This window comes from Phalaenopsis equestris, unplaced genomic scaffold (genome assembly GCF_001263595.1).
Source record: "Phalaenopsis equestris unplaced genomic scaffold, ASM126359v1 Scaffold000054, whole genome shotgun sequence".
NCBI lineage: Eukaryota > Viridiplantae > Streptophyta > Magnoliopsida > Asparagales > Orchidaceae > Phalaenopsis > Phalaenopsis equestris.
The window spans coordinates 903,526-917,704 of NW_018164496.1; the positions used below are offsets into that span (position 1 = coordinate 903,526).

Sequence of the window (14,179 nt, forward strand, 5' to 3'; positions counted from 1 at the left end):
TTCCTGCTCACAAACAATATGTTTTCTATTAGGCTCAAACAAATACAATCTTTCGAGGTAGTAGAATAACTCACAAAAACATATTTTACAACTCTTGGATTCAACTTTCTTACTGATGGTTTGTTGTCCTTTACAAAACTTACATAACTAAATACTTTCAATAAGAGTATCCTGCTATTATTTCTTTTCAAGTTTCAATAATAAAACTTTCAATCCAACACTCTCGAGGGTATTCTGTTGATCAATCGAGCAGCTATTAAAATTTCTTGCCCCTACAAGCATTTTGGAACCATTTATCGTGATCATCATGTTTTGGGTTACCTCTAGAGGGTGTCTATTATTCCTCTCTGCTGCTCCGTTTTGTGTCAGTGCGTATGAACATGTGGTTTGATGTTATATCTCTTGGGTGAATAAGTATTCCCCAGATACATTGTCAATATATTTTGTCTCATTATCAGATCTCAATACCTTCACTATTGCACCATATTGAGTCCGGATTGCTTTGTGGAAATTTTTAAAACAAGAAAACACACCAACCTTACATTTCATCAGATACAACCAAGTAATACTAGAAAAAAACAATAGAAGTCACAAATATCGATAATTATTCATTGAACTAGTAGAACAAGATCCCCAAATATTAAATATATTAAATCAAACCAACAAAAACTTATATTTCCAGAACTAATATAAGTGCTTCTACTAACAAACTCATTAGCATCACAGACAAGTTTATCTTTTTGTTTTTCATACAACAACAAATACAACCGACTTGATAAATTAAAATAAGAGTGTCTTATACATCTGTCATGTAGCAATAACACATCCTCTACACTTCTCACATTTTCTCTTGCTCCAGCACTCTCTACCATGGATGTCAAATCTAATCCATCTCTTCTGTATCAAAGTATTGAAGTCTACTATGTCACGTTTCAATCCCAAGCATCGACCCGTCCTTTTCTCTTGAAAGATTATTTTAGGAATATTAAATGAAACAACACATTTTAGTTAGAGAATAATGACAATAATGGATAAAATGTTCACTAAAAAGGAATGAGCATGCAAAATTTTAGACAAATCATAGAAATCATACACTTCACTATATCCTTACCACCTATAGGCTAGTTGTATCATCAACAATCAAAATGCACTTTGGAACTACTAGATGAGGAAAGAAGAGAAGTCTGTAGTAGTATCTGTCATATGTCGAGATGTATCAAAATTTAACATCCATTCTGATGATCATGTGGTAGAAATAGAGGTAAGAGCATGTATATCACGAGCACATTTGTCAGTGTGAGAATAATTAGCAATGTTATCCCTTGATGACGATTAGGTGGGAAGCATTCTCAACCCCATCACTTGTCGCTTCTGCTTCCTCTTCAGCATCTCCAAAACCTTATGATCCTCATTGGTAAATACCACACTTGTCTCTCCCTCATCCTCTGTCTCAATCAGATTTGCCTCGTAGCCCCTCTTCCACATCTTCAATCACCACGACCACAACCATATCCTCCAAACTGTCCACGTTCACCTGTTTCTCTCTTTAGGTGAATTATGACAGGCTTTGCTCAAATGGCTTACTTCACCACCGTTGTAACATTTGCGAGTCTTCTCCTGGACCTTGTCATACCTGAGCTCGATGCAACCAAAGCTGATCGCACACTTGAAAGTCCACTTGGCTCAGTATAGCCTCATGCGACTCTCCTTCTGTATCATTGCAGTGATAGCATCATCAAGTGAAGGGATCGTCGTTTGGGCGAGAAGAACTGATCTCCTCTGATCAAAAGCTGGGTTCAGATGAGCCAGAAACTGTATAATTTTTATTTGTGCAAAGATCTCCCCATTCTTATACTCCAGATCACCATAACTCGACATCAGTGAGAAGTGATCAAGATCTGCCCACACTCGCTTCAGATCTATGGAGTACTTCTGAATCGATCTATCACCTTGTACCACTATCTTTATCTCACGCTGGAACACCTCATTTGGTTCTCAGCCTTAGCACAGGTCCTTTTCAAATGCCCAGATCTCCATCATCTTTCGAATGTCATCTACCAATAAAACAATCGATGGAACCATCAAGTTGAGTAGTCATGTGCAAAACAAGGTGCTTGTGGTCCTCTACTCATTTTTCTCAATACTATCACTATTTGGCTCGCCTCCCATCAAATATTCCTAGTCTCTTCCCTGCAAGAGCAGTCTCGATCCGACGAGACCAACTCAGATGTGGTTGGTCCGTCAAGCTTTACATCCATAGGAGGGAGATCTAACTTCATCTACATTAAAGTACGTGTTGAGAGGGCTGCTCCCATCAAAATGTTAGCTCTCTGCATGAGCTCGATCAAGACCTTCAAAATCTGAGGATTTATCTTCCCAAGATGCTCAAATCATTTATTTCCCATGATTTCGTCATTTCCTAACATCCTTAATCATATGAATTCAAGTCTAGAGCATACAAATCAAACGCAAATTTGATCATTTATGTTTGTACGCTGCGATCTCATATGTGATCTCGTTGTGGCCTTCCTATCTTGTCTACGATCACGTCGTAGCCTCCCTATCAACCTCGTGTGATTCTGTTAGGAAGGATCAGAAACAGGAGAAGGACGGGAGTTACGGGTCTCAGGAAGCTACGATCCTCCGCTGCCTTCTTAGTGGCTCTAATCGCGACTGTATCGCGATATGTCGTCCCACGCAATTTCGCCTTGCGCCCCTGCTAGATCCAACAACAACTATTCTATGATGCGACAAGACCTGCACGCTGCAATCCCTTGCCCTTTCCACTACTGTATCACATTCATCGTTGTGATCCTGAGATCTTGAGATGCGACGTGGATCTGCACACCATGATCCTGGCTCTTTCAACGTCGTATCGCTTGGATCTATGCCATCCCGAGAGCTTCGAGTCTCTACTCGTCGTGATTCTACACGACAGATGGGAGCTTCGGGTCTCTGTAAGTGTACTCTGATCCCGACCGTCACAGACTGCTAGGGTTACCATAAAAAAATAGTTGCTCTGAAAAACTTCTTCTATTCATTAATAATTTGGGCTTATATAAAGCCTTACAATATTCTTACAAATAAATCCTAGACTTCTTATATATTTCCTATTTATAAATAGAACCCTGAACTAGATACAAATCTCAACAGTGTCAAAATAGTTCATTGAAATTTTGCAAAGGGTCATCTTAGTTCTAGTTTATAAAAATGTCAATTTACTCTCCGGATTTTTTTAAAGGGAGCTAAACTAGTCCTCTTTGGGAACTAATTTGACATTTTTATAAATCATGAGACTAAAATAACCCGAGTAATAGAAGTTTTGTAGTATGATCATTCGATTTTTAAAGCAAACTCAACTTGTCTTTCTTGTTCTTCCAGACGAGCGCATCTTTGAAATTCACAGTCTTGAACCCTCGAGGGAGGATATGGACAATGGTAGCTGGAGGAGGTGCTAGTGTCATTTATGCTGACACGGTGACAATATCTGAACTATTATAGTCCCTCATTTTGAATATTTTAAATAACTGTACGCTTATATGGTTTGGGTCTTACTAGGTTGGTGATTTGGGCTATGCTTCTGAGCTCGGAAATTATGCAGAATACAGTGGAGCTCCGAAGGAGGATGAAGTTTTGCAATATGCTCGAGTTGTCATTGATGTTGGTTCTAGTAGTCATGCCCTTCATAGCCTTTCAATTTCCTTGATTGATTCATGCGTTATAGAAAAAAAAACGTATAAAGGAATAAAAGATGAACACAAAACACAGGAATTTTATTCAATCTTACCCAATCGATGACTACAACTTAATGTTATTATACTAATTTCACTGTGATTTGATTGTGGAGAAATGCAACCTTAATTTCTTGGGAAATTTTTACGCTCAGACATCTGCCGGCCGAATGCATACCCACTTATTTCCTATGTATTTACCTAACACCTAAACTTCAATCTATACATATATGCCACCTTAATTATGCATGAAAAGATATATTTTACCTTTTAAAATTAAAATAGTGGTATGTTTGATGTGATATGAAAGATTTCCGTGGCATACATTTAAAATGTAAAGTTTAGGTGTGCAATATGTATATACATAAGAACTGATTGGTATGTATGTAAATGCCACTTTCTTTATTTGATGTTTCTGCTTCAGCTTCGTATTGTTCTTGCAATCTTTTCACTGATAAAAGCCAATGCGAACAGTGCGCAACTTCAAATCCTGATGGCCGCAAGAGGGCTCTTCTGATTGGAGGAGGAATAGCCAACTTTACAGATGTTGCTGCTACATTCAATGGAATTATTAGAGCTTTAAGAGAGAAGGTATGGAACCACACCCCACCCTCCACCCCCCACCCACACTTCCATTTTGTTCCATTTTCTGAGCTATTTTCGTTTTTCACTTGTTCCTGACATCATCTCCCTATGTTTTTTTTTCCCTTTTTTGTACTAAGAGTTTTGTTCCCTGCATTGGTTTGGCAGGAAGCCAAGCTGAAAGCTGCGAGAATGCATGTTTATGTGAGAAGAGGAGGCCCAAATTATCAGGCTGGCCTAGCAAAAATGCGAAAACTTGGGGAGGAAGTTGGCATCCCTCTTGAAGTAAGAAAACAATACTGCCTAAAAATGACATTGAGAATCTTATAATTGTTTTGAGAAAAGTGTCAAAATAGCTCACTAACTTTTTGATGCAGCAGTTCATTTTAGTTCCAGAGTCTATAGAAGGAAAGAATATTATGTGAGAAGTCCAGATGTATCAGGATTGCGTGTACAAAAACGTCGTACATGTACATATTTGTATACAACATGTACAACATTGTTGTACATGAAGTTCAAATACATTCGGACTCATGCATGTAATATTCTTACTTATACAAGTGTCAATTTAGTCCTTAGTTTATTTTAATATAGACTAAATGTTTTAAAAGATGCGAGCGTTGGACAGTGCGTTTTAGCTTTTGCGAGACGAGGCGTTAACCCTAAAGCGTCAAGCGTAAGCCCCACAATATAAAAGAAATTAAAACATATAATTATTAAGAGAAAAAAAAAAACTAGTGTTTAATAAAAAAAATATTAAGAGACATTAAAAGAACTTATACTCATTCAATTTCTAAACAAGTTTTCTAGGATTAGAGTATTCAAGATATTGGTATAAATCCACCACAAAAAAATTAGAAGTATATAAAATTAACTGTTATGGTGTGTGTGGAGCCAAAGCATTCCAAACAGTTTTAAGGCTGGCGCATAGGCACCAGCCATGGGCGCTTAAGAGCAGGCGTTGCTCTTTTTTCCGATAGATCGGCTCCTATTGGCGTATAGGCGCCCATTTCTGGGCGCTGATACAGAGTGCTTGGCGCTTAGACCCCAAGTTTGGGCTCTCAAGCGCCGGATGCGTTTAATACACAAAATATTGGTTTTCTATGCCAATTTTGAGCAGGTTTCTTAACGCTTGCTCTTTATTTATTTTGATTTCTTCGACGAGCACCCTGATAAAGGTGAGGAGTGTCAAAGAGGTGGATTTTAGTGATTCGAAGTGATTTTCTGCATCATATTGTAGAGGAAAGATTGTTGGTGCAAGTTCTGTAAATTATTCGTGTGAGTGTGGAGAAAAAACTTGTGTGTATTTTGTAAATCTTTCAGAATTAAATAGTGAAATTTTTGTTGTGGCTCCGTTATTTTTTCCTATTTTTGAGCTTTTTCACATAAAATTCTTATGTGTTTTTCTAGTTATTTTGATTGTGTTTTCTTAAATTTTGGTTCCTATTTTCTCAAATCCTGTGATCCTATTCAACGTTGAAATTAAAAGGAGACTCTTTCGGAGCAATTTCTTAACAAACTGGTATCAGAGCGATGTTCGATTCAAGTGGGAGCAATGGTCGAAGAAGGAAGGTTCAAAGTGGAGAAGTTCAATGGAACGAACTTCACTTTTTGAAAAATGCAAGTGGAGGATGTTGTATCAGAAAAAAATTATATTTGTCATTAGAAGGAATTACAAGGAAGCCTGAGTCTATGCTTATGGAGGACTGGAAAGTGTTGGGTCGAACGACACTGGGTTTGATCCGATTGTTACTTTATTTTCTATTTTACGTTCAATATTATAAATGAGAAAACTACGGTGGATCTCATGATGATACTGGCTAAGATGTATGAAAAATCATCTGCTTCCAATAAAGTTTTTCTGATGAAGAAGTTATTTGGTGGAAGACAGTTCAGTGGCAGAGCATCTCAATAACTTTTACACTATGACGACCCAATTGTGTTGTGTGGGGATCAAGTTTGATAATGATTTCTGAGCATTGGTGATACTATCTTCATTGCTAGAAAGCTGGGATGGTTTGGTAACAACAGTGAGTAATTCTTTAGGGACTTTGAAGTTGAACTTCAATGATATCGTTGGTCTGATGCTAAATGAAGAAGTTCGTAGAAAAGCAGCGAATAGTGAATCTTCAGGTTTGGCGTTGAATGTTGATAACAGAGGAAGGAATTTGGGCAGGAATACAGGCAGAGACAGATCCAAGTCCAAAAAAGGAAAGTACAAGTCAAGCAGAGAAGAATGCTGAAATTGCGGTAAGATGATGTATTTTAAGAAGGACTGCAAAGCTCCAAGAAAAGCCGATGGTGGAGGAAAAGAAAATTATTTTTCTACTAATGTCTCAACAGTGAATTCCAAAATGACTCTCTGGTTTTATCCCTAGTCAGCACTGAATCTTGAATATGGATTCAGGTGTCTCTTTTTATGTTTGCCCCAATTAAAAAGTATTTAAAAATTACAGTCAGAGTGATATAGGAAAAGTTTATTTGGGAGATAACAAGGTCTGCAGTATAGTAAGAAGAGGAGAAGTTAATATCAAGTTGCTGAATGAAACAGTCTGGAAGCTTACTAAAATAAGACATGTTTTAAGTTCGAATAGAAATGTTATCTCTGTGAGCCAGTTGGCAAAGTCAAAACTCGTGACTACTTTCACAGGTGATTCGTGGAAGGTGACCAGGGAGACACTGGTGATGGCTCGGGGCAACATTGAAGGTACCCTCTATCTAATCAATGAAATGATTAATTTCATTGATATGGATGAAACCAGGTCGGATGCAAATCTGTGACAACGTAGACTTTTAGTATATGAGCGAGAAAGTTATGAAGTCCCTACTTTCAAAGAATAAGCTTTAGGGTTTGAAATCAGTTGATCTGGATTTCTGTAAAGATTGTATATATGACGAGCAGAAAAAATTTCTTTTTCCAAGCGCAGATCAATGTCGAAATAAAAAAAAATGGAGTTGTTGCATATTGATGTATGGGATCCTATTCCAGTTTAGTCCATTGGAAGTTCTCGTTATTTTCTTACATTCATTAATGATCACATGAGAAAAGTATGAGCTTATTTCTTAAAACAGAAATCCGATCTATTTGAAGTCTTTAAGAAATGGAAGATTATAGTAGAAAATGAGTAGACTTAAGCTGAAGCGTCTCAGATCACATAATGGGGGTGAGTACCATGATTAAAAGTTCAATAATTTATGTGCTACAGAGGGGGTCAGGCATGAGTTCATTGTCACAAGGACACTGCAACAGAATGGTGTAGTTGAGCACTTGAACAGAACAATCACTCTATGGAAGTGCAGGGATCAATCTACAATGATTCGTAGATTCAGATCTGGCAGGAGTTGTGGATAGCAGGAGAACTACAACAAGATATATCTTCACATTGGGAAACACAACAATGAGTTGGGTTTCCAGGCTGCGGTTTTCAGTGTAGATTTAAAGTTCAACGATATTTTGGAGTTCAACGATCTTCTGCATATATCTTCCAGATATATCTTCTGTTGAACTTTAAACTACGGAGGTCGAATATATTGTTATCACTGAAGGTAGCAAGGAAACGTTTTAGTTACAGAACTTTATGGCAGAATTGTGCAAGGAGCATAATATTGGAAAGCTTTACAGTGACAATATGAGTGTGATTCATGTTGTTAAGAATGCTGCTTACATGTCAAGACGAAACACATCTGGCTGAGGTATCATCTCATTTGATCTCTTCTAAAGAATGTGCAATTATTTCTAGAAAAGATACATATAGCTGAAAATCCTGCGAATATGTTGACGAACATGGTAATTGTTGAGAAACTGAAGTTGTGCTTGGCTTCAGTTGAGTTTCATGAAGGTTGAGACCGGGGGGTGAGCCACACCGCGGTATGTGTCTAAGAAGGCGATTCAGATGGAGGTACAGGTACAGAGGACTGGTGCTCGGTGCTTTGTCTACAAGTGGGAGATTGTTACAGTGTGTGTGGAGCCAAAGCATTTCAACTGTTTTTAAGGTTGGTGTCTAGGCGCCAGCTATGGGTGCTTAAGTGCCCCATGAGAGAGGACGCTGCTCTTATTCTCGAGGATTGACGCCCAGGCGTTGGTCTATTGGTGCCTAGGCACCCATTTCTAGGCGTCGTTATAGAGCATTTGGTGCTTAGGCACCTAAACGCCCGGTGCGTTTATTACACAAAAAATGTTTTCTTAAGCCAATTTTGAGCACGTTTCTTAACGCTTGCTATTTCTTTATTTTGATTTCTTCGACGAGCATCTCGGTGAAGGTGAAGAGTGTCGAAGAGGTGAATTCCGGTGATTCGACATTATTTTTTGCGTCAGTTTGGAAAAGAAAGATTGTTGGTGCAAGTCTTGTAAGTTTCTTCGTGTGAGTGTGGAGAAGAAACTTGTGCGAGTCTTTTTGTAAAACTTTCTAAATTATATATTAAAATTTGTGGTAGTGTTACTCCGTGGTTTTTTCCTGTTTTCGGGTTTTTCCACATAAAATTCATGTGTATTTTTCTGGTTGTTTTGATTGTGCTTTATTAAATTTTTGTTCCTTTTTCCTCGCATCTCGTGACCCTATTCCTCGATGAAATTAAATTGAGGCTCTTTCGAAGTAATTTCCTTAATAGTAAACATGGTTGAGTCAAAAGATAAACTTGTATTTAATTGATCCAAACCTTAAATGTTATTTATTCTTGAACTTCATCTTCAAAATCTTCTTCTTCTTCACTAATATATATGTCCAAATGACACTAGGTCCTTCATATTGTCTGTATTCATTGTCTAATAAATTGAAGCATTATTATGTTCAATTTCAAGTACATTCATAATTTATTTCTCTTTATTATTCTTGCCTAAACTATAAATACAAACAAAATGACATTCGTAAATATTTATGATCTTTTTTTATAAGAATATTTAATAATGTAAATAACAATTAAAAGTAAATATGAAACTTGTTCTTTCATTCAGCTTCATTTTTCTATGGGATTGTTATAAAAACATCTTTTCTTTCATGTGTAAGAGTTTGTGATTCTTCATTTGCATTAGTTATGGGCATATTTCTAATTATATCAACATCAAATATTTGCTCATTTTCATTCACCCCCAAAAAAATTCTTGTTGAAACACTGAATCTTCTTTCTCAACAATCCATTCATCATCAGAGTTTGTCATTCACAATATTGAATCAAGTCTTCTTTTCTTCTTATAATTCCCCGTCTCATTCTATTATTATATTTTTCATACAACAGAGTGTTCAACCTTTTGTGTTTGAACATTTTACTCTTCTTAGTATGAATCTAAAATATAAAATATCATTTTTTAATAGGTAATAATATGAAAGCAAATAATAACAATTAAAAAATAAAAAGTTATTATTGATTCAAATGTGTTCCAATTTCTTTCATAACCTGATGAACTGCATGTGAGGCTAAAAACTTGAATAGTAAAATTCATTAACCTAGGTGTTTTATGAACAAATCTCATTCACTAATCAGTAGATCTTAATTTTCTTGAGTCCATAACAACTCTAATCTCAAAGTCTTCTCTTAAGTCATTGTACATGTCTATATGCATATAAGGCAGTCTTTATAATCCAACATTCTTTTCACACAAAGACTTAACCCGTATTTTATATTTTCATCATTAAGGAAATTATCTCAGAGCAAAACTGAAAATTTAAATAATAACTAACCCCATGTAATGATTTATGAGGTTGGGCTGCCTATCTTGCATCAATTTTTCTTCAAATAGGTTCATACTTCTTTTTGTTATGCCCATAATTAGAAGTAACTTTTCTTTTGTTGAATTTATTAACTCATAAATATAACTCATGATTGGCATTTCTTTTGAGTCAACATCTCTTAGAACATTTACAAGAGGCACAACACTTTTGACATAGTAATCAAGATGGCACCGAGAATATAGGTCGAACAAAATAACATCTCGAGCTTTTATACCTTTTTTTTTTCTTATCACATTGAATAGAACATCAAGCTTTTGAGGAAAACATTGCCGGAAGTGATTGTTTTTGTTTGTAAATGTTTTGAAGAGAAACATGCAGTAACATAGTGTGTGATGGCTAGATGAACAAATTCCCTCTCCTTTGTAAATTCTCATCAAGCTAATAACTCATGTGTGCCCGTAAATGAATTTATTAACTTGTTTTGCTTTTGCAAATGCACTTTCATGAATTTTTAACTTTTCAATATCTTCTAGCATGAGGTTAATACAATGTGCGGCACAAAGTGTTCAATAACTATGTTGTACTTTTTTATTGCATTTTTACTCATATTCACATAATTTGCTATAATTTGCATCATATTTTTCCTCTCATAATTTCTTAATCACACCATCCAAATAAATGAATAATAATGCATCACCCTATAGCATAGAAGTATCGACAAATTTAAGAAAAAAGGTCCCGGTTAGATTGTTAATAAGAAAATTAATCAAGTCTTTTTTTATCTGTCCAACTATCAGACATAATTGAGCATCCATATTTACTTCATGCATTTTTATGCTCCTCTAACACCTTATTGATTGTAGCAACTTCATATTTGAGTATCCAAGTTTTTAGTTCATGTATTGTAGGCAGAGTAAAATCAGGTTCAAAGTTAGCAACTGCTTCAAATATTAGCATATAATATGGGTCGCTGACAATATTAAATGACAATCTTATTGAATTGCAGAGTCTCGCCATATGGTTCTTCCTTGGATCATGTATGTAGCAGCTCACCACTCTCACTGCAAAGGAGATGTCGGGTTGAGTGTGACAGATAGATCAGATGACCCACCAATCTCTGGTGCCTCTCATGATCAACCGATTTTTTTGTCTCTCCACTTAGCTTGGTTTTCTGGTCAATTGAAGAGAATGCAAGTTTGCACCTTAGCATGTTTGTTTTTGCGAGAAGAACTAGTACAAGCTTTCTTTGGGATAAGACTATTTCTTCAGGTCCACAAGCAACTTCAATCCCAAGAAAGTATATGATTTGTCCAAGTTCTTTTATCTAAAATTCATTGTTAAATTTTATCTTTATTTGGACAATCTTTGTCTCATCATCATCAGTGACAATGTCGTTATCAACATATACAACAAGTATATTGATGTGACATTCATGTTGTCGAAAGAATACTGTATGGTCTATATTGATCTGCTGATATCTCATGCCCACCATAACCTTTCTAAATTTGTCATACCAGGCTCGAGGAGAGTACTTCAAGCCATACACACCCTACCCACTATTTGAAATATACCAAATCTTGGTGGTATCTACATGTATACCTCCTCTAGTAACTCACTATGAAGAAATTTATTGTTCACATTAATTTGGTGTAACCTCCACCCACCATTCTCAGAGAAACTAGTATTTTCATTGTGCTCATTTTTGCTACTGGTGCAAAGGTTTCATTATACTCAATGCAATATGTCTGATTGTAGCCTTTCGCCACCAGTCGTGTTTTATATCGCTCCATCTTTTTTTCTGAAGTTTTTTTCAATATGAATATTCACTTGCACCAAACAACTTTTTTCTCCGCTGATAGTGGCACTATTTCCCATTTTCTATTTTTATGGAGAGCCTAAAGCTCCTCATGCGTAGTTGCTTAATACTTGAGAACCTTTTTAGCAATCCACCATCACTTGAGTATAGAAATTGTGTCCAAATATACAATGAATGTTCTATGTAAATGTGATATATTTGAATATGAAACAAAGTTAGTAATGTCAAGTTCCAACCCAAAACGATTAGGAGGATGTTTTGCATTGTTGTGAGGGGTTGTCGGCACTAAAAGAAAGTTTGGGGGGTCGCCCGTAAGAAGCTGTCGGCAGCCGGAATTGAAATCTTATCGCCCGCTTCGGAAGGACGTTTTAATTTACGTATATATATGTATATAATTTTAGAAAAATATGAAATCAAACTGACCTCATATTTTTCATAGCTTAAATGAAAGAGCACTCTACCTCAAATCCTGTATCTACCCCGAGGGATAAACACAAGACTTGACGGTGAGGCTCGATCAAATAAACTAAGAAAACATATGACATCTGTTTGGGTCTGCGAAACTGTTTTATTTGCCGACAAGTTCCCCTATTTAATATAAATAATTAAATAGATTTTATTTTAAGCTAGGTTCGGAAAAGCTTCCTATAAGGGCGAGCCCCTATAGTTAATTACATCTTAAATGACCTAGGTCACCTAAGAAAACTCTCGATAAAAATCAGGGAATAATGTCTTCAAAGAAGTCAAAAGGATAGGATTTTTCAACGAAATCGGACGAAGATGTGTGAAAGGGGAAAGACTCAAATCTGGAACATTGTTGAGGAATCCAAATGAAGAGAAACTAGGGGAGGTCACAGATCCTGAGGAGAACCTCAGTGACTTCCCAGTCTATCCTATGGTTTGGCTCCAATTGTAAGAAGAAATTATTAAAGTGTTTCGTCCTGTCAATTTTATTTAATTAGGGCTTATATTTGCGTGACAGGACCACACAAATTGCCTAGAAAATATGAGGGTTTACGTCGCATCGGACGACAACCTCGGAACCTAGAACGAGTTTAGGGCTTAAATCGTACAACAGAGCTATGCGAATGCTTAAAGAAAAGGGGGAGGATTTATGTCACGCTAGGCGAACAACCTCGAAATCCTATGGATTGTTGTTTAATTTCTAGGAAAATGGATGGTTTTGCTGGGGAATACGTGTTATGCTATTGAACATGGCCGTGCTGCCCACTGCGCTAGCTCCAAGCTCCTCGACGTAACGAGTTTAAGTTTTCTAGGGTGTCTAGTTATAATGTTAAATCAAACGACCCTATGGTTGTAGTCCTCTAAACATCCTATGTAAAAAAAAAGGTAAACATGTTTAAAGTTATAAAAAGTAAAGTGTGCGATGCAGGAACGAACAATAGCATGCAAGTGGAACAGTAGTAGGCAAAAACAGTAGCAGTACAACATGCTATAAATGAAGAACAGTAGCAAGTAGAAAACATGACAAGTGTAACATGCTTTACAGTACGGTAGCAGATAGAAAACAGGACAAGTGTAACATGTTTTACAGGAAGAGCAGTAGCAGGTAGAAGACAGAAAAAATTAATTACTGTAAAAAAAATGTAAAGCAAACATATATGCCCGTGAGATCCGCCGTTCCTTAAGTATAACAAACCTAAATGCATCTCAAAAAGCCAAGTCCGAAAGAAACGTCGTCCAGGAAACCCGAGGAAAAGCGGAGAACTCGAGAAAAATCAACGAAAAAAACTCAAGCTAAAGAAAATCCTCAAAACTCCTGGGGAAATCCCGAAAGAAAGAAAAAGTAACACGAGTGCCCTGTCCCAAACCTTTCATAAAACAAAGAAACAAAATTCGGATGGGGGACCGCAAGCACTCGTATGGGGCTAGGCTCAGCTATATTTATTCTCGAGGGTCCACGAAGGCTACTCGGTCACCCGAACGTATAGAGCTCTCCACTCGTCTAGAAGGGTGTCTTAAACCTCACTTAGGGGGCTATTTCCCAGCCTAAACAGCTATTCGTCAGTTGGACAACCAATTTTAAAACGTATTCTTAAAATTTATGTTTTTGACATACAAATTCTTAGACATGCAAAGAGGAGTTATCAATTCGCCCCCGAGTCGATTCCATTTGCGGGCATTGGATCGCCGACCGACTGAGGGGGTTCGAGCCAACTCCCGCTAGACTTATTTAGGTGAAGGATACCATATCCTATTGTTCATCAAATGCCTGGATCTTGATGTTATAGGATAGGGCATTTTTCTGCTCTATCTTCCGTGTGCCTTTATCATCAACACCGTACGCCCCAAAACGACTACTTGCGACCTTGCTTGATGGTTTCACGTATAGCAAAAGGCTATACGTGGACACTTATGCATCG

General features: G+C 36.9%; 1 protein-coding gene across 2 annotated transcripts in view; it reads left to right on the forward strand.

The window, feature by feature from the left end:
* Window positions 1-14,179, forward strand: part of LOC110019251 (ATP-citrate synthase alpha chain protein 2) — a 59,092-nt gene that overhangs the window by 19,360 nt on the left and 25,553 nt on the right. Inside the window, exons 9-12 of one of the 2 annotated variants that reach the window (XM_020716847.1) lie at window positions 3,382-3,477; window positions 3,559-3,660; window positions 4,206-4,322; window positions 4,482-4,598. In XM_020716847.1, the coding sequence (XP_020572506.1) occupies window positions 3,382-3,477; window positions 3,559-3,660; window positions 4,206-4,322; window positions 4,482-4,598 (432 nt within the window). The remainder of the gene's footprint in view (window positions 1-3,381; window positions 3,478-3,558; window positions 3,661-4,205; window positions 4,323-4,481; window positions 4,599-14,179) is intronic. The other variant, XM_020716848.1, reaches the window with a different exon arrangement.